We start from the raw sequence: 21352 nt of genomic DNA on the forward strand, positions 1-21352 counted from the left end.
CAGCCAGGTGCTACTAATCAAATGCGCTTGATCAAGAGGTGTTCACAACAGCAAGTGTGCGCACCTCTGTAAAAGTAGCTTTGTCAGCTTGCAGGTCTGAAAACTGTTTGTTAACACAATACCAACTAGAAAAGACATCAACAATCATCTTTGAGAAGAAATGGTTGCTTCCCATCAATCTAGGAAAGGTTATGAGGCCATAATGAGGCCGAACAATTAGAAGCCCATCATTTTACAGAGAGACAGATGATTGTCAAGTGGAAAACATTCAGTGCAGTTGCTAAACTTCTCAGTAGAGAACATCCCAGCAAATATGCCCAAAGATCAAACTGTGCAATGCTCAGGAAAACTGCACAAAACCCAAGAGCTACGTCTCAGACTCTTCAGGCCTCCGCTAGCATGTTACATGCTAATGTTCAGTACAATTAGAAAGGACCATTCACAGGAAGTCCACAGGACCTGGGCACGTTGCAATCACTGAAACAACCATGAACTGTGTACCAAAGTATTTTTGAATCAAATGTGAAGCCATCTGCCTGACAGATAAAGCTTGGCTCAAATTGGGTACACACAACCTCAGACGAACAACAACATAACAGATTAAATAATGATCTCAAACACATTCTGCTGCAAATCTGCAACCAAATGGCTAGGTGAAAAGATAAATGTAAAAAAATAACCAAGGTGTTGCAACGGCCCAGTCGACGTCTAGACCTCAACCAGATTGAAATGCTGCGGTTGGACCTTAAGAGAGATGCGCATGAACCAATGTCTGCAAACCCTCAGTGAAATGAAGCAACGTTGTAAAGCGGAGGGGGCCAACATCCTTATCAACAGTGATGTAAGAACCTGATAAAGTTATTGCTGCTTCTACAAGCTACTGAATCATGGAGTGTTCTTAGTTTCCACACACTTTGTGGTTCATCTGAGGCCATAAAGACCCACTAAGAACCAGATCATTTCTATTATGTTCTTATATGTCAAACCTTAGAAATGAGAGAATATGTACTTTTTTCCTTTAATGTTTTCCATTTCAATTGTGAGCTGTGACCTCCAGAAACAGTTGAGCAAAATGAGACTTTCCTTTTTAAGATGATTTAAGAATCTTCTGTCATAATTGCTATAGAAGTTTATTAAAAACATTACAGTGCAATCATTGCTATGGCTCTGCAGGGAAAAAAGATATATAGTTTCAGCTGCGATTCTCCTTCTGTCTGACGTTCCGAGCTAGGACATTAACTCAGAGGTTAAAACGGGCAGCTTCTAATAGAGAAGAACAGGAAAAACTGAGGGTGAAGGGTCAAATACAAAAGAGGGGAAATTTCATGAAGCTCTAATTTTCTCTGTTAGTGCAGTAAGGCAGTTTCTTTTCTTTTCTTTGTTGTTATTTCAGTGCAATTTAATGACTAGTTTCCCCACTTCATGTACAAGTTGGTAAAAATGATATTAAAATTATTGTCATGCCTTGCAACCTAACTAAAATTATGCAACAGAGCAGTAGAGATATTAACATGTGCTTGCGTAATTATGATGTTTTGCTGCACTTTGTTCAGGTCAGCCAGCTTCAGGGTCGTTCTTTGGCACATTTTGGCTCCCAGGGAAAATGTTTCAGGCAACTGATTTACTAGAAATGAGTAACTGGTTTCACCTGTGTTAAAAAAAATCGATTTTGGCAAATGGATAATGGAGCTGATTGTCTCAACATTTGAAGCAGCTAAAAATATCCAACCAGTATCCATCACCATGCAGTGATAGACGGTTATAGAACAATACAGAGCTAACATATTAACTGTAGCTGTGCTTCTATGCAGAGATTGTATGTTCAGCTTTCTACAATGGCAAACCCACAGTGACTGGCTGGTAGGTGCCAGTGGATTTATGATGGGGGAGCATGAAGTCCTCTATGATTCATGGCTGCTTAGGCACAGTGAGTCCACTGCCAACACACACTGCACCCACCTGATAAATCGCAGCTATGGATGCCCACTTGTGTATGTAGGGATGGGACTGGTTCCTTTTTGTGTTTCAGTCACAGTGAAATGCCATTTTCAACATCATTACATTACTTCCCCTGAGAACACACTGTACCTTTAGTGGTGACACCATCATTTTCAAGCAGTAGATGTAGATGAAAATGCTACCCAGTGCAATAAACCACAGATACTGGAGTTTATCACTCCCATAGAGGAAATGGTCTTTCTTTCTCACATACTAATGCTTTTAAAAACATTTTCTGCTGCAACATCTCAACAGGAAATAATAAGATAAAGACCAGGAAGACTGGTGATCTATCCATATCAGTAACATCGGCAGGTTTCTAGTGCAGGAAGTAATAAATTCAGCCCTCGTGTTTGCACTACAGGTTGCTTTCATGAGTATTTCTGTGTTTTTGTGGTGGGGGAATTTTTCCTCGTTCCAACAATATAAACAAAAACATTCATTGTGCTTTCCGCAATGACTAGTAATCATTTTGTCCTACTGTTCATTTACAGTACAGGAAAGGTTTTGTTTGGTTATGATTGTTTTGCAAGAAATACTTCAATCAGAGTGGCATAGTCTTGATTAAAATGTTATATGAGAACTGTGGCGCCATGTGTGACCAGATGTTGGCATGTAGTCGTCGCCAGACTGTCATCAAACATGTGAAGTTTGGGACAGACTGGACAAAATACATTTTTAGAGATGAAAATCTTATGTCCAGTGGTCAAAATTCCTTCAGTGGTCCCTTCCTGAAGTAACCCCAAAAAGTTCCTGAAGTAACCAAATGGAATTTAACCAGTGACCTCTCACTTTGCAGGTGAATGTGTAAACCAGCGATGCCTGGAAAACACTAAAACTGTACCAAAATGTTATTTTACATTCAAAATGGCGGACTTCCAGACTTCCTCTTTGGATTGGGTTCATTAAATCTATGTGTAATAAATGTCATACATGTATTTCAAGCTTTGAATAAGTTGGTAGAAGTTCATTAAAATTTCTTAAATGGTGCTGTAGATCCATTTCTGCAGTGCCAGTGACTTAAAAATATGTTAACTTTAACCAGATCTGAAGAATGCAAAAAAATTTCATTAGTTTGTAAGCCTGTGTGGTGTATGATATATTTGATTGACTAAAAATATTATTATTATTATTATTATTATTATTATTAGTAGTAGTAGTAGTAGTAGTAGTAGTAGTAGTAGTAGTGTTGTTGTACAATGGGGCCTTTCCACTGATGCTACACTCCACCTGTGAATGTCCAGCTCCCAGCTAAAATGTGTATTTTGCGCCATCTGGCGGTCAGGATTATAAGGTCAGTGCTTTATCATACCTTAAACTGTGCAGTGTAAAAACCAAAACACGTGTTGCTGGGAAAAGCACAGGTGTATTAATGACAAATACATTCCTGTCAGGTGAGTTCCTGTTTTCAGGCTCTCACTGGACCAGAGCCATCATCTCTTACACCCGTGAGTCGCCTTACTTAATGACTCTCCCGTGTGCTGCGTGGAGGCCTCTGTGTCGCATTTCTCACAATAAAGCTCTGCCAGGCATTTTGGAAAAGCTTACTGTCATCCGAGCAAATTTTTTTGTTCATTTGTCACACACGATTGTTAGAAGATCTGATGGTTTAAATATCCATTTTTTAAAAGTGTTGTTTATCTACAAAATTGGAACCATAACCATCCATTCGTGTCACAGTGCAATCATGGTTGCAATGCACCAGCGATCATCATTGACAGGTTGCTCGGGTCTTAAAAGAGAAGTAAGTTGTATTTTTTTATGTATATATCTTTTAAATTCTTATTAATAAAGTACCTCTATAAGTAACAAGTCTTTAATTAGTAGGGCACTACTGCTTATAAGCAGTTAAACAGCATCTTCAATGTTATTAGAAAAGAGCTGTTATCCAGTAGTTTAAGATAAAAACTGGCCAAAAGTGGCCAAAGTGAGGATTTGACAAATGACAAACCAGTGGTAGAAGCATCATAACATCAAGAAAACTGGACAGTTAAAGGATTTTTCTTTATACATTAAAAAAAATTAATTGTTTGATGATCTGAAATGTTTAAGTGTGACAAACAAATACAAAAAAATGATTTTTCACACCATTGTCATATAAAAATGACTCACTTCCTTCATTCTGTTCATTGACCCCATTGTGGACCACTAAAATGTTTTATAGTATGTAGTATATACATATATATATGTATGTAATATATATTTATTTTATTTATTCGTTTTTGGGTTTGTTTTGTTTTTTTGCACTACATTAGACAACATCAAAATAGCGTTGACATTTTTGTTATTTGTGTTTTGTAATCTTTATAAAAACCTAGAAAAAAACACCTCTTAATCTTTGGTATAGGGCGAGGTGCTGTGGGCACCTAAGTCTTGTGATAGTGTGGAATTTTCAAGTCAATACCATGGTTGCATCTACTGAAAATCTCTGTGAAGCTTAAATCTCAGTGACCTTGACTTCAAGGTCAGAGGTCAACTTTTCTGAAAATCAGAGGAGTTTCACATTCATAACACAGGTATGTCTACTAGGAGGCTGAAGGGTAGCACTATATATTTATAAACAATCAAAAACAACAATTTATTTCCAATTTGTATGGAATTTATTTCTGTAAACATGGTGTTTTAGGTTGGATTAAAGGACTGATGTGATGGTAAGGTGTCCGCTGCTCTGCTTTGAATATTGGTAGGCTTTTTTTTTCACAGGAATTGCTAGTTCCCCTAGAGTTTTGGCCACCCCAGCAATCAGAAGATTCCCTATGAGCAAGCATTTAGCGACAGTGGGAAGGAAAAACTCCCTTTAAAAAGGAAGAAACCTTCGACAGAACCAGGCTCAGGAAGGGACAGCCTCTGCCACGACTGGTTGGGGTGGGGGGAGTGAAAATTAAAAAAAAAAAAAGCCAAAGTGATAATTATTGGAGCAGCTTAATTAATATTTCCAGTGTAATTTGCTGTTAATATCCTTTTCCAACCCCAGTTTGTGTTTTTATCACTTTTGTCCAGGGTGGAAGATGCCATGCTGGAGATTGACTCTGTATGGTTTTTCAGTGTTGATACTTGGGAACCTGTTGGAGAGGCCAGGGTTGAAAAAGGGATGCCGAGAACCTGAGAGGGTGTTATCCGCTGGTGTGCATCCAAGGCCAACATCTCTTTAATTAGGCTGACAAAAAGCGTTGGCCATCTTCGGTCCTCGTCTAAACATCATTATTTGTTCGAGGTCATCCAGACGTTTAAGTTTTATGTATCTTGTCTCCAAAGATTCATATCCTGTCTCGTATTTAAATTGTTGGGCGGTCTTAAATGTCCAGCGCTGTTGGTTGTAGTTGTAGTTGTCTTTTGTGAAATAGTCTTCAGTGTACACGCCAGGATCGAGAACATGATCTGGTGGCTGACCCTGAGTCTCTATGATGAATTTCAAAACATCATAATATTTTTTTCCAGGGTAGAGTGGCACCCCTGTAACAAGCTCCACAGCCACCAGCCCCAGAGACCACATGTCACATGCTTCGTTATAAGGAAGGCCAAGCATAACCTCAGGTGCACTATAACCAACCGTCCCCACACGGTCACCAGGCATCACTGCAGACGCAGGACATGCGAGGCCAAAGTCTATAAGTCTGACTTTGACTGGAGACTCATAGCGATTTACAACCATGATGTTTCCAGGTTTGAGGTCAGCGTGCACTATTCCCAAAGAACCCAGGTGGGACAGAGCATTTGTGAGTTGACCTAAAATTGGCCTGACTTCGCTTATGGGGAGACGCCGGTTATTCGGGTCCCCTATGTAGTTCCACAGGCATTGCTCTAGGAGTTCGAACTTTAAGCAAACCCACTCTCCGTCGTGGAAAAAGCCGTTCCATTGAACAATGTTGGCGGCATCTGGATCCAACCTTCTCAGCTGCTCCAGGGTGAAAATTTCCAGTTTTGCCTGTTGCAGAATATCTGGGCGGCTCTTGTTCACTTTAATAGCCACAGCTACCTGACTGAAAATAGTGTTTCAACAGGGCAGGCTGGCGCCCTGTGGGATGCAGAGGTGATAGGGTAAGGATGCAGAGGATAAGAAAAGATCGTATCTGTCAGCTCATCAGCGAGCAGCCCCAGAATCACAGGTGCAGCTTGGCAGGGGATGGAGAGTGAAGACAAAATCAACAATGACTTATGGCAAAGTTACAGTCTCAATGTTATTCTTTATTTTTTCTCAGTGTCTTCTTGAGGGACAGTATGTGTATATGTGTACGTGATATTAAATGAATGTTTAAGTGCAGGACACTTAGTGCCATATAGTTGCAAATGTTTCTCAGGATTTGGTGTTGGAGAAAGAAAAAAATGGCCTGTTATTGCAAGCATTTCACATATTTCTGTCGCAGCCTTGAAAAACAATTCTAGCATGGGTTGGGGGAAAAAAAATCACAACACTGTGACTGAAGGAAAATGGATTTAGCTAGCAACAGCTGCCCTCTCCCCTTAGCCACAGTTTTCTTCTTTACCCAGTCCTTCGTGTATTCCATCGGTCCCCAAGCCTCGGACCGGTACCGGGCCCGTTGAGACCCACGTGTGAAGTTTATGGTTTTCAGGGTTTCTATCATTAACTCGGTTTCCCTGGGTCTTTTTAATTTTGTGGCGTTTTTTGAAAGAAACGTTGCATACTACTGATGCATACGTTTACGCGTTACCATAGAGACCAGAGAGCATTAAGGATATTACTCTCAATGTTGTTGGCGCATTTTCAGGAGGATGCTGCTAATAAAGGTACACAATCACCCAGTGAATTCGCGTTCATCATTTTTTTTTTTTTTTTTTTTACAAAATACCAGTTTTTGTCTTGATCGTAGCATTTTATTTTGTTGTATTCATCCATGTAACCTTAAAGGCTCAGTCCGTGGCGCAAAAAAGGTTGGGGACCGCTGCTCTAGGTGTTAATCAGGACGGATAGCTTTTTGAGGCAAGTTTATAAAAAAAGAAAATAAAGCCGAGACAGCTCCGATGCTAATTTTTATAGTTTCGTGTTAATGTTGTGCCATGGAAACCCTTTTAAAAGCCTCGCCTCTGTCAGTGCGCCCCAGGGCAGCTGTGGCTACAATGTAGCTGCCATCACCAGTGTGTGAATGTGTGTGTGAATGGTTGGATGACTGAATGTAGTGTAAAGCGCTTTGGGGTCCTTAGGGACTAAGTACAGCGCTATACAAATACAGGCCATTTACCATTTAAAAGTCTCCCTGACTGTTACAACACCCATGTTTTAAAGCAAACGTACACCAACTGATGCATACTACGTCATAATCAATGACGTTTAAGTAAACGACATTTCCCAGAATGCGCCGCGGCTTCTAGTGACATCCACGCCACGACGAGCTGAAACGGTTATTTACGTCCCGATGTTACGAACTTGGTCCCCTGACCTGAGCTCTAACCACTGTTACACCTGAGTTAAGGCGCTGCCCCTAGTTTGTTGTCCTCCGGAGTCACCCCCAGACTGACGCCATAAGCCAGACCAGCTTGGTTTTCGGTGAGTCAATTGCTATGCTATCATCGGTTCCCACCAGGCTATTTGCGCGAAGGTCGCGCAGCCTGTCACCGTGCAGTCGCGTGCTTCAGACCAGCGCCAGCGGTGGCGCGTGCCAGGGCATCCGCGAGACTCCGGCGGAGGCCAAGCGCAACCCCATCGTGTCCACTTCCAGGGTCTCCAGGAGGGGGATTTTGGCTGAGGAGACTGCTGGAAACAGCGTGAAACCATCGATGCAGTACCACCACCTCGCCCCTAGATGGCTGTCCAACCTGGAGAATCGCCGCAGTTCCTGGGCGGCTCTGGCCAGCAGAGGTCGTAACAACAACCAGTACTGGGAGGAAAGCGGCGGAGACAGGGGAACAGGTGGAGGACCCATGCGGGCAGGAGTAGCCTCTGCCGGTGTCCTCTCTGCTGCGGCCGTGGCCTTCTGTCTGAAGAAAGACCCCGATAACAAAGGTAAGCTTATAATTAATTATAATCAGCTGACACTGATTAGAGACCGGCCGTTCATTAATTGTTTTTATAATATAGTAAATACTGATGGGACGATGTTATATGATATAAACTGGTCTGTAGAGTTAGTTTTAAACCCAGCTTGTTTTATTTAGTAAAATCTTTAGTGTAGTTAATGTTTTCTCTCTGCTTTTTCAATAACCAGATGATGCTCTTTTGGAAGCAGCAAGGACCAATAATGCTCAGGATGTAGCCAGGTAATACCCAAACATGAACACTTTAAAAAAAAAAACATATTTGCTTGTCTTCTTTTGTCTTGAGTTCAACGTAGGCATTGTGTTTTAAATGTACGCTAACATATGCTAGCTCTAGATATTTCACACACCTGTAAATGCTAGAATGGAGGTGGCGTTAGGACCACCTTTATTCTTCAACACACCCTGAACTCTCTTAGGCAGCTTTCTTGTAATGTCTTTAAGTAGTCTTCAGGATTAGTCCTCCCGGCTTCTTGAAGGACTCTTAAAGCTCTTCTTTGGATGTTTTTGCCTTTTTGCTGTGTTCTCTGTCAGCATGATCCCACGATGCTTCAATAATGTTGAGGTCTGGGCTCAGGGGAGGTCAATGCAGCCTCATGTCAGAGCCTACTACACCAAGTTTTACAGATGGCTGTATACACTCACTGCTGTACATACTGATGAAGATTTGAACGAAAAATATTATATTTAGATTCATCACTCACTCACACATGCTGACGCTGATTTTTTTTTTTCCAGTTCTTATGTAATTTTGCATAGCTGAGCCTTTTCTCCATGTTTCCCTTCCTTATGAATGGATTCTTGACAGCTGCACTGTCACTGAAATAATCAAACTGTGTTATCTTTTTATCTTTTTAAAGTGTTAAACTGCTTGTCTTAGGCCATGCCTTCACCTTATCTATATTGCTTTAAAACAACAAGCAGCCAGGACTAAATATTTACTAAATATTCATTATTTACTATATTTGCTATACTTTTGGCATGTGACCGAATGCATGGATGAGTGGTTTCCTACAAAAGAAATGTAAAAAAAAAAAAAAAAGTATCACTTATGACCTGAAATGAGCTCTGGTTTGATTATTACACCCACGTGTAAGTCATAGATCATGTGCATAGGGCAGTTTCCAGAACATCCACGGTTAACTCCTGTTATGAAAGCACACCTGTAGTTGTTGTCCCATCAGTAACCAGCAGGTGGAAGAAGAGCTCCACCTCTCTGTGTGAAAGTCTTCCTCTTGAGGGAATATTTGCAGTGTGGATGTTTGGCACTAACTTATGCTTCCTCATATCTTCTTCTTTCCTGCTGTGACCCAGAAATCAATTTGCCATCATGGAAAGCAAACATGAAGAAAGAACTGCAGATGCATCCGATGTGAAAGTCTCATTCAGTGTTGCCACGTACCTCCAATGTGGCACACGGCTTGATGCTTCATAAACCCAAGAATTACTCATTTGGAAGCTTAATCTTCTCCTTCCTCACTTATATTATAATATTTCCCTCCGTCGCTTCTTCAGTGGCATAAAATGCCAGTGAAGGAAACCGGGGAGGCAAGTTACTGTAATAAAAATGCCCTCGGACACTTAAGACTCCCTGCTGCCAGTGTGTCTTGCTCGTTTGTTTTTTTTTTTTTTTTTTTTTTTCTTTGTTTTTTTTCGCTGTGATTTTTAGGCTCTTTAAAAACGTGTTTCTCTGAGATTTGTTTTACTTCAGAATAATGTAAAACAGAAACATTAGAATAATATAAACACTTGCTCTGAACTTGATCCTAAACTTAGTCCTGGCAATGTCCTGCACACAGAGGGTTAGGTGGCAGAAATGGGTATGCTACATAAAAGAAGGTGCATGTACTAGAGCCAGACTTCTATAATGGCTCGTTCTCATCCATCTCATCGATGGTGTTACATTAACGGGGTAGAGAAAGGAGTATGCGATAGATAAACCTGAACATTATTATGAGAATTTATTCTTCTTCAGATCAAATTCTTAGTCTTTAACCTTTTAGAGGCTGTTGCTGTTCAGATAGATGTGTTGTTGTATTGTGCCTATGTTAATCATAGTAATTCATGTGTTTCGGCTGTTGTTGAGTATTGGTCTCCAGGTCCATGTACTTGAGCGCATGCATACCTGTGTGTATCGATGCATGCCCCCATCTGCATGCTTGGGTTACCTGTACACATGTGGCAGATGGCGAAGGTGAGAGTGCAGCGACACGGCCAGTTAGCAGGTCACAGATGTGTTAAGTGCTTTGGTCGACTCTGTAGAAGTGGTAGAGTGTCAGGGTGTGTCAGCTGAGAGGCAGCAGGGAAATGAAGAGCGTCCATTTTCACAGAATGGATGGTTAAGAACTTGGTAGCGTTTGGCATGATAGCAGTGTTTAAAATAATGCTTAATGCTTGTTGTTATGTTTAGCCGATATATATTCATGCATTCTTAGTTGGCACCATATGGCAACCATGTAGTGTTATTTTAAAAAAACAACAACAAAAACAGTGTGACGATCGAAAACTGATATTTATATTTGGTGCTAATGTTTTCTTTATGTTTCAATATAAATGATGTCAGGGCATGTTCAGCCATTTGTTGGGTAGGACATTAGAGAGAGAGAGAGCGCAGCGTGGCATGCAGTGCAGCTGTAGTTTGACTATTGTGGTTAAACATGGTTACAATATTTTTCACTTTTAAACTAGTTTTTTAAAGCCAGCGATACAAAGTGCTTTGGAAAATGTAGTTTGTTAACAAACTGGTGACGACAAATACCACGCCACACCCTGGACGCTATAGGGGGAACCAGACTCTGATGGTTGGTATGAAGCGGACACACAACCCTTCTTCCAGTAACAGAACTAAAACGGCAGAAAATCTCAGAAGCTGAAAGAAATTAACTTTAGGTGGCAAACCTCCAGTGAGGTGTGCATTCAAGGAATGTGGCAGCAATATTTCAGTGTATGACTTCAGATTTGCCTGTTAAATTGGTTAAAAACAAAACAACAACAACCCTTTAAATCATACTTGAAAGTAAACACTTTCAAGAACAGACCCAGTCCCATGTAGCTTATCACTTATATCAAATAAACCACTCTGCTTTTTCCATCCACTCTTGCTATGTCATTATTCTCATATCAAAGTCTTTGTATTTTTTCAAAGTCGAAGGAGCTTCTCAGTTTGTCCAAATTTAAAATGGGGAAAGAAAAGTTCAGCTGCAGCTCTTACGGCTTACTCTGATTGTGCATGCAGAGCAGGCAGTGAAAACGGAGACTGAGCGCATCAGTGCTGAGTGCAGACCAGACTGAAGCCGCTGTGTTGACTGTAAACAGGGACTCTGTCTGCTCAGCACCAGAGACGACAGCCGGATCCCTTACATACGCTTATAAGGACTGCCTGATGTTATAGCCTCGGGCAGAAAACTCAACACACACCTGGCTTTAACGTGCAGATATATTAAGTGGTGCAGAAGGCTTTGGATAAAAGCAGGATATATGCTGGATTTATTCTGGTGTACCCCCAAAAAAGAGACTATGCTTGCAGCAGCTTGCCTCCCATATTTCTTGTTTTGTAGATTTCATTTTGATCTGCATAATTTCCCCTAGGTGTGCATTACTTAATCTTACTTCTGTTCCTTCAGCATGGTACGTGCTTTAGAGAGAGAAAGAAAGAAAATGCTACAATATCGATTGCAGTACTACATGGAGCTTCTGCTACAGGCTGTTAACGGTGAGACTGAAGTAAAAATAAAACCACTTTCTGCTTCTTGTTCCCATCAGGCTGTTAAAAGAGGGGGTGGATCCGAATCATCGCCACCGTCTCGGCTGGACCGCTCTCATGGTGGCTGCTATGAATCGACAGCACAGGTCTGTGTGCGCCTGCTTCGCCGAACAAGTCGTGTTTTGAAACTTCTGAGGCGTTACATATGCAGCAGCGGGTTTGGTATCGCGCAGCTGCCGCATTAGTGCGAGCATATGCCATCCTCGTCCCTGCTTTGGTTGTTACAGTACGTCATCAGAAGTGCAAAGTGCAGCTTTCAGACTGACAGACGGTCTTTACCCGTTCCCCCATTTCTCTGTCCAACAAATTAAATTAGCCTCCTGGCCCCCAGAACACACAGAATACAGAGAGGGGCCGAGGTTGAGGCCGGGCCAAATCCAATTTACAGGCCCTTTTTTTTTTTCCTTCTCACTCGCTCTCTTTACCCGGTCTGTGTGGTCACTTTTTTGTTAATGCTTCTCACTCTTAAGGCCCTTTATGTGAAATCTGAATATTAAAATGTTTTCAGATGAGCTTACTTTCAGTCCTGTTCTTGCTTGCTTGCATTTTTTTTTCTCCAAGTTTGAACTTGTGTCGCAACAAATTGAAACTTAACGAATAAATCTGTGATCACAAAGCTTAATTGCGCGCGTGTAATTGGTTACAACTTTCAGTTTTATATTGATTTCCTTTTGCATTATATTAGCATGTTCGCTTATAAATCTTGAAGAAATTTATTGATCACGAGAGCGACAGAAAAGTAATTTGGCAGTAAAACGAGGGCACTATAATTGTTTTATCCTGATTGTCTTCTTTTTATAATCGTTTGAAGCCAAAATGGTAATTGAAATTAGAATTTGATGAATCACTCGGAGCTGATTAGAGATGAACACGGTCACATGATCCTTCAGCTGCGACTTTAACGTTGTGTATGTCGAGTGATCGTATCCATGGACCTTTTTATTTTTAATGATATGTGTCTGTCTGTGCGTGTGTGTCATGTGTTTTTTGGCTACGTGTGTGTGTGTGTGTGTGTGTGTGTGTGTGTGTGTGTGTGTGTGTGTTGTGTGTGTTGTTCTGTGTGTGTGTTGTCTGTGTGTGTGTCTGTGTGTTTGTGTGTGTGTGTGTGTGTGTGTGTGTGTGTGTGTGTGTGTTGTGTGTATGTGTGTGTGTGTGTGTGTGTGTGTGTGTGTGTGTGTGTGTGTGTGTGTTATGAGTGCTATAACTCAGCCAGACAGTGACACTCCTCTGTGTTTAATCCCGTCTTCCAGCCCCCCAGTGAGCAGTCACTGCTGCAGGGAAGACAGAACATCAGTTCACACACATCAGTCACAAACACACAACCGTCCACTCGCAGAAACACGTGCGCACACATATGCACACACGGGCGAGGAGACCGAGGGAGTTCATACCAAATATCTTACAGGCCAACTGCCTATTACTCAGCCACACACAACTTTATTTGCAGCCGTTAAGTGAAAACACAGGGAACATCACTCACGAACGCGGTGTAGCCTGTAGCGAGAGTGTCACCGTGGCTCTCGCTGTTGAATTATTCTGCCCGTCTCTCTCAAACAGTTGTGTTTATATTTTCCTGGGCCAAAAGTGATAATTGTGTTTCAAGAGGACATTTCAGTGGGAGCTGTTTCTAGATGTAGTGTCCACCAGGCAGGTCAAGGCGCGGCTGCGTGAGGGGAATCAGGGGTGGAGCAGAGGGGGGTGTGGGTGTGTAAGAATTAAGGGTGAGACATTTGTGGTGGTGGGTGGAGGGGGCGTGTGTTTGCTTAGCTTTGATGTAGGGCTAAATCAGGGATGCGCAGGGCCTGGCTCTCTGTTTGCACTCTTTAACACACAATGCCCATCTCCATCGCTCTTTCTCTCCCTCCATCCCTCCCTCACGGCATTCACGTGCACAATGAGCGCTCAGCCAAGTATAACGCCTGTTGACCGTTCCGACCTGTCGGCCGAGTGACTCGATGGGAGGGAGGGCGACGGAATCGAAGGGAAGAACAGGGGTGAAGGAACGGGAGAGAATAACCTGGCAGGGGAGAGAAGGCATTTAAGTGGGATTATAGATTTGAGACCAAGATTAGCTGGACTCAGCAGGGCCTAATGAAATATAATCATTTGGCCATCATGATCGTAATGGTAGGTAGTCGGGTTCAGATAACACATATGGGGTTTGTTATTAAGATCTCCTTACGCTGTCATTATATTACGACTGTATTCGCAAATAATATAATATAGTATTAAAATATAATTAATGGCACGTTTTCAGGATATTCCTCTATACTATACTCTATAACATTTTCATGTTACTATTTTCAATATGTGTACATACGTTCTTCTCTTGGGTTTTGGTAATAAAATAGCTGTAAATAAGAAGATTGCCATCTTCTTTTCTACTATGAAATGATTAAGTGGTTAAACCTGAAGTGGAAAACATAACACTTAAGTTGTTTTTAAAGTGAATAATAAGTCTCGGTAAATGCTTTAGATACCAGCCTCTAGAGTCCACTATTTCCTGACTAAATAATCATATCGTAAAGAATCGGGTACATTTAAAAAAGGAAAGAAAAAATTAGAGGTACAGTGAACCTCGCTTTCCAGCATCTTTCTGACCCCAGGTGGACACCGGGTGAGGTGGGGTCAGGTGAGGTCCAATGTCTGGGCCAGGTGGTCGCAGACATGGATGGTCAGTTTGGCTCAGGTGTCTTTTATTGCGCAACGGAGGTGGAAGTGTCTGCTTCCTGTCTTCCCTCCAGGGCCGGATTGGAAACTAACACCATCCCTCTGCGGAGACACCGATCACCTGCTGGTGAAGCAAGGCTACAGTTATAAATTTGTCAGCTCTAGAGTGTTGCATAGAGAGTAATGGGAAAGAAAAATGGTGTAGCATGGAGATGATGCCATAAATGGATTTTCAAGTGTCCGAGCAAGATGCCGACACCCTGTTTGCTTAAGGAGCAGAAAGGTAGTCATTAGCTCAAGGATCTCTGTAAAGGGGACAATAAAAAGATAACCTGGATGAATCCTTTATATTTGTTTGAGAAGAACACGAGCAATAAAAACATCAGGATATAACCAGATGGCTCAGTCATACAGAAAGGTTTGGGGGCATAAAACATTTTTCTTGTTTTATCCACAATTATTACACAATTAAAATAATTCTGTAATAATTGTGGATATTAGTTTTGTTTCTGTACATATTGGACTGTATCAGAAAGTCTGTAAACTGTAACTTTTTGTCCATTTCTGTTGAAAAGGGAGCTTAATCTAATTAATCTTAATTAACCACCTCTGGATGCCTTCAGTTAGGCCTCAAATTAGTGCTGCAACTCTCCTCCCAAATAAAGTTAGTCACTTGATCATCAGTTGATTAGTAAAACTATAAACTGTTTTTAAAAGCTCATTAGTTTTAGTACCGTCCTGTGTAATTAAATCTCCCTTTCTTTCATCTTTTTAGCTACTCTCCCTCCTTTCATCCAGTCCTCCTCCTCCTTTCTCCTCCTCTTCTTTGGAGTTTTCCTCCTTTTTTATCTCTCCGTGTTTACCTTTCTTATGCCATTAACTCTTTTCAGACCATCCCATTCCTTCAGTCAGTCCTGCCCAGCCTCGTGTGACCAACCTCAGTTTGAGTTTGTGCATTTCTGTACGCGTCTCACAGGAAGCATCGACGTGTTTGTAGAAGTGCTTGCAAGGGTGAAGGGGAAACCCTCTGTGGGTCATACCCCACCCCTCCACAGTGATACAGTAACAATAGGGGGTCCCACCCCCACCGACACCACCACCACCACCACCAACCCTTCTGATTGTCCTTTATACCCCCCTCAGCAAGGTCAGACACAAAGACCTGGCCAGAATGTTCTCAGCCTCGCTCTCCCATAGCAATGCACAAAAACTAATGATGGAAAATAGACTTTCAACCTTTATGTTTTTAACTAAAAGGTTTGTAAATGTTCATATTCCATGCTGAATATTTGCATGCCGCTGCTTCTCAAATGATGTGCTCCTCTTACTTATATCTAATAGTGGGTTAAGTAAGCCTGCTGGTCAAATAAATATAGTGACTTGTGCTGTACTTCAGTCTGTTGTCAGAGATGCAGCCTTTTATATTTTAATCAATATCTGCTTCTAAATTTCTGCTAAATATATATATTTTTAAAAACCTGTACTTTTGTTTATAATGCCACAAATAAATAAGATATTTAATTTCAACTGATCTTATATAAGAGTTAGTTTCACTCGTCCAGTCTCATTTTAAGAGCACAGGTTCTCCTAGCAGGGCTTCAGCCTGTTACATAGTCAGCTCCACCTCATCCTCCTATGAATGGTCATTTTACTCTATTTAAGCCCTTTCAGGCCACTGCCACAACCATTTAGCTGTAAGCGATCCATCTCTCCCTCTCAGGCCACATTACGTGGTCACAGGTTTAATGGCAGAAGCATCAGCAGCGTACCAGCAGGGTTCATGTTTCGGCCACCGCCTCTCTCTCTGTCTCCCTGTGTTCACCGACTAGCTGGCTAGTTTTTGTGTGTACATTTGTGCTCATCTGTGTCTCAATGTGAAAGCTACTGCTTGCCTTCACAGTGGATTAAGTGTGGGTTTATGCAATAATGTGTCCTGCAGACAGGGAGACCTGAAACATCTGACGGGTCACAGTGAGTGGTGTTGCCGAGGTACTCCTGTTTGTTCTATAAGGCGGTACGCTCCAATGAAGGCCTACACACGAACACCCACTCGGTTACACTCCCCCAACGGTGCCGGAAATGGGGTCCGACCCCTGCCCCCTTCAGTGTGCACATATGTACATGTTACGAGGCCGACAAATGTGTAATGAAGGAGAGATAGAAGGAAGTGACTAGTGGGGTGTATCCACCATAACGAGACAGAATAGACTGGTGTGAATCAGGCGAAAGTGTCACAGGCAGTCGAGGAATTGGATATTTGCGCGTGATCTGTTTATGAACCGTGAGGAAACTTTGTGTAAAGGTCAAGGTTATATTTGGTGATGCCACAGAAGCAGAGCTCTGTTCATGAGTAACAAAACATTTAATTAACAGATATTGTGGTCAGTGGCAAGTGTTGCAACTGCAGCAGCTGATAAGATATGTGTGCGGGCTTGTTAACATGTCATTGGTTACATGCGTGACGCTGCCGATTCAGAAACACTTTGACATCCACCAAATAAGAGGAAACATACAAGCTGCTGCAAAGCAATAAATACCACTTCAAGGCAACGCTTGCACACTTTTTGGATGGAGCTCGTCACAAGAGTGTTCCTCCTGTGATGCCACCTTGTGAGTCTGTATGTGCTGATGCAAATTTATCTCCACATGTTTTTAGCAAACAGAAAGATCTAATTCTAGTACATCACACACAGTGAGATGAAGGGCGTCCCACACTTCATGTAGAGGTAACTGTCTCTTTAATAGCTCTGAGAGTATCAGACTGTTCTTTGCCTTGTTCCTCCTCCTTTTTCCTCATCTTTGTCCTCTTTCTCTTCTACTTCCTCCTTAAATGCCGCGTTCATCTCCTTCTCTACTGGCTGACTTCTTCTTCTCCACCTTCTCCTCCTCTGCCTCCCTTCTTTTTTTTCTCTCCTCCTCTTCCAATTCTGCCTTTTCCTTCTTTTTGGTTCCTCCTCCTATATTGCCGCCTTCTTCTCCTTTTTGTCCTTCACCTTCTTCATCTCCTCTGGCTCCTTGTTCGTTGGCCGTGTCCTGCTTGACTTCCGCCTGCTTTTCCTCTCCCTTTTTTTCTCCCCCACCTTCTTCTTCTCTTCCTTTTGGCTTCCTCTCCTCATCCTGTACTCCCGCAGCCTTCTTCTCCTCCATTTCCTCTCCCACCTCCTTGTCCTCCTCCTCTGCCTCCTCCTTATTCTCCTTCTTCTCCTCCACACTTTAGGAGTCGTCACAGGATATCATCTGCCTCCATCTCACCCTGTCCCTTGCTCTCTTGTGTAACACCTACCATCCTCTACATGTCTTCCTCACTGCATCCACAAACCTCCTCTTTCCCTCCTTCCTGACAGCTCAATCTTCAACCTTTATTGGTACCAAATATAAAGTTAAAACACGTGACAATAATAAAAGAAAAAAAAAACACCACACATTCTGACAGATGAATTTTATACACATCACTGACCCCCTAGTCTTTGTCTTGATTTAGGCACTACTTGCTTTGATTGTCCCAGATGTTCCTATGAAAAAGAGACAGTCCATAAAATCTATGAAAGTGTTGATCAGACATCTGAACCCAAAGGCGCATTATTACTCTTTGAGAAAGAGAGAGGGAGACTTCCCAAAGAAAGGAAAACCTATTTTAAAATTTGTCATCCTCCTAATGTGGAAATAATTATACGGACAACAACAAGCCAAGAAAAACTGGCATCCACCGCATGAACACTGAAATATTATGGTGTTAAAGCTCATCTGTGTGCATGTCTGCGTTTATTTAATACAAGGTTCTGGGTGTGCGGACGTGTTTTTAAACGTGTGCCTCTGTGTTTTGTTGCTTTTCAGCGTGGTGAAAGTCTTACTTGAAGCTGGTGCCGACCCAAATGCCGGTGATCACTTCAACAATGTTTACGACACATCACGGGAGAAAGGGATCCACTCACTGGAAGGTGAGGAGGGGGGTGGGAAACGGAGAGCAGAGTTGTTATATTACACATATGAACCCAAAGCGTGTAAACCAAGTATTATGAGTATAATTTGCATAAAAATTTGCATTTATGTACATGTTTGATTCTTTGCGCATTATTTGTTTTATTTGTCCTCTGACAAGTGGTGTTTTTTCTTTTTCTTTTGTATTTTTTTTTATTTGCTTTTCTTCTGAGCTGTACACACACACACACACACACACACACACACACACACACACACACACACACACACACACACACACACACTCTTTACCCCCCCACCCCTCCAGTCTGTGTTGGGTTTCTGCAGACATATTTATATGGGATATGTATATTGCAGACATTTATATGGCTGTCAGGTTTGGGTCCGCGTGGGGCCGGCGTAGCGTGGGGAAGCGTTTCCCAGACGCACACTGATGGATGGGCTAGGGGGGCCTGTGCGACGCTTTATTGGGTTAGCTATGATTATCCCGCCTTGTCTCTCACACACACACACACACACGCACACACACTGCAGAGAGCTAGAGAAAAAGAGTGGGATAGATAGAGGGAGGGAAAGACTGATGAAGCAAGGGAGAAGGAAAAGAGGGATGCTCTGAAAAAAAGACGTCTAGAGATGGAGGAGAAGGAAGAAGATGCGGATGTTTGAGGGAGTGATGGAGAGAGGGAGGGATTGAAGGAAATGGGTAGGATGATGAGGGAGGGAGAGGAAGTCAGGAAATGGATGAGACAAAGTTACTGGGATAGAGAGAGCGGGGAGGGAGAAAGAGGGTGCAAGCGATGAAAGGAATTGATGGACACCGAGGAGGAGAGGAAGGAGGCGGGAAGAAAAAATAAAAATGGATGATGAAGGAGTGGCACGAGATGAGTGCTGTTATGAAAAAGAAGTAAGGAGAGAATGATAGAGTATCTCCATTATTAGTAAGGAGCAAAGCAAGAGAGACCCTAAAACACAACTCGCATTATTGCTATCGTGTCGGACAGTTAAGCTTAAATCTGCTCAAATGAACAACTATTCCAAAGCTGGAAACAAGAAAGATAATTTTATAAAAGCAATGTTGTCTTCGTTGCACTTTCTGGAGTCTTCCATTGTCTGTGGTTAGATTATAGGAAGCTCCCCCGGATTTCGATGCTGTAACGTTTAAAGCCAAAGTAGTTTGTTATTCATTGTAATATCTTTTTCAGGTCCAGGGAGTATACGGTGTTCAGCTTCATGTAATAACTATCCTATTTGCAGCTTTGAGGAATTAGTGCATTTCCTTAAATTCCTCTTAACTCTAAATTCACTAAGACTGTCTTTTCTTTTTTTTTTAACTTTAATATTGGTGTAGAGAAGTATTTAAAATTAAAATTTAGCAGCAAATGAGTGATTTTTTTCCCAGCAGACTTTTTGGTTTTGTTTTTATTTTATTGTATTTTGGGAGCCAACCTGTGCACGTTCTGCACAGAAAAAGCAGCTTGTGGTTCTAATTGTTCTTCCTCCTCTGTCTCCTCGTGTCCGCTCTCTGCAGTTTTGGTGTCCAGAGAGGACGAGTTCAGCAGCAGGCTGAGCAGCAGGGCTGGTTTCCGTGGCTGCACAGCGCTTCACTACGCTACGCTGGCCGACGACCCACGCGCTGTACGCATGCTGCTTGAGGCTGGTACGTTACCGCTCCTGAATCATTACAACCGTCCCATCACTGCCCACGGGGGGCCTCAGAGTGTCAGCGTAAGAGAAGTAAAGGTGATGACAGATGCAGCAGCCTCCATGTGTTTTGCTTTGTTGCTCTGCAGTCTGATGCCTTACAGGTGCAATTTTTAATAGAGAATATCTTAGGTATTATTAAAGTCAAATAACTGCCAAGCTGTGTGGCAGTCTCCACCTTTATTTTATATACACTCCTCAATCCTGCGCGCCCACTGTACAGTGGGCGGAGGATTTTAGTAGCTCTTACCTAGGTGAACTCAGTCTGCCTTTCCTGAGGCTACACTCTGTCAGCCTCTGCAAACACAGCTGACAGATGATAGTGTCCACTGGTGGGAGAAGTTTGAGTTGTTTGATCTCAGTTTGACAGTTTGCTTGTTTCGTCTTCTGTGGAGGTGATGTTTCCAGGCACATTGTAATATAATAGTTCCATATGTTAGCGCCTGCTGTTGCGGTGGCTAATGGGAATCTAAATGAATAAAGATGTTTGTAATCATACCTTTCAGTGGTCTTGATAAGTCAGGTCAAATGGCACTTTAATTATCTAAAGAGGCTTTTAAATGTAAATTTGCAAATTCTTACCTGAACTGTGACATTCTGTTACAGTTGGGATTGAGTGGAAAAAACAAAACATTTTTTGGTTCCCTTTGTCCAACTAGACAAAATCTAAACAAGTCACTATCGTTAAAAGTAGGCGGGGCAGTTAATGTTTCATTTCATGAGCAATTTTACCTTCCAAAAATGACTTAAGTGAGATAATTTGAATAAAATGATCATTGTAATAACTTTCTTTAACTGTAATCCAGATTCACTCCCTGCTGTGGGACGCTTTCTTTTTTTTAATGTTTTTTTTAATTTAGAATTATAAGTCAAGTTAAATGAAATGTACATCAAATGCACTATTTTTCAAAGGTTGATGAGTAGTAATGTTGACCAAATCATTTGTGGTGACGGCTGCCTTTTTGTTGTTAATGTAATTATGGTAATCTGATATTAAATGTATGTAAATAGTTAAATCGCAATTTCTCGTAGAAATACATAATGCAAGACCCTGAATATATGCAAGTTTGTTTACTGACAGCTTAATTCAAGAGTAACAGTCAGTTTAAGACCTTTTACTTTGATTATTAAACAGAATAGTTCTCGTTCCGTCTTTAAAGCTAAAAGCAGTTTCACCTCCACCAGCTTTTCAGATATCATCACTTGAACGCATCCCCTGCGACTGATATAAACAGCATTACAAAACTCATTTGAAATTGATTACTTCTCTGCTTCCTTTGCCCCCCCCCC

At 41.8% G+C, this 21352-nt stretch overlaps 1 protein-coding gene across 3 annotated transcripts in view; it reads left to right on the top strand.

The window, feature by feature from the left end:
- The first annotated feature begins 6651 nt into the window (after positions 1-6651).
- clpb (caseinolytic mitochondrial matrix peptidase chaperone subunit B) overlaps positions 6652-21352 on the top strand; it is a 47019-nt gene continuing 32318 nt past the window's right edge. The window contains exons 1-6 of one of the 3 annotated variants that reach the window (XM_005933126.3): positions 6652-6744; positions 7674-7957; positions 8160-8211; positions 11752-11838; positions 18257-18360; positions 19890-20018. In XM_005933126.3, the coding sequence (XP_005933188.1) occupies positions 7732-7957; positions 8160-8211; positions 11752-11838; positions 18257-18360; positions 19890-20018 (598 nt within the window). In that variant the 5' untranslated portion in view covers positions 6652-6744; positions 7674-7731. Of the gene's footprint in view, positions 6745-7285; positions 7958-8159; positions 8212-11751; positions 11839-18256; positions 18361-19889; positions 20019-21352 lie in introns of those variants that run through there. The other 2 variants (XM_042225109.1, XM_014337066.2) reach the window with 2 other exon arrangements.

This window comes from Haplochromis burtoni, unplaced genomic scaffold (genome assembly GCF_018398535.1).
Source record: "Haplochromis burtoni strain Fernald_Lab_line unplaced genomic scaffold, NCSU_Asbu1 Contig_160, whole genome shotgun sequence".
Classification (NCBI taxonomy): domain Eukaryota; kingdom Metazoa; phylum Chordata; class Actinopteri; order Cichliformes; family Cichlidae; genus Haplochromis; species Haplochromis burtoni.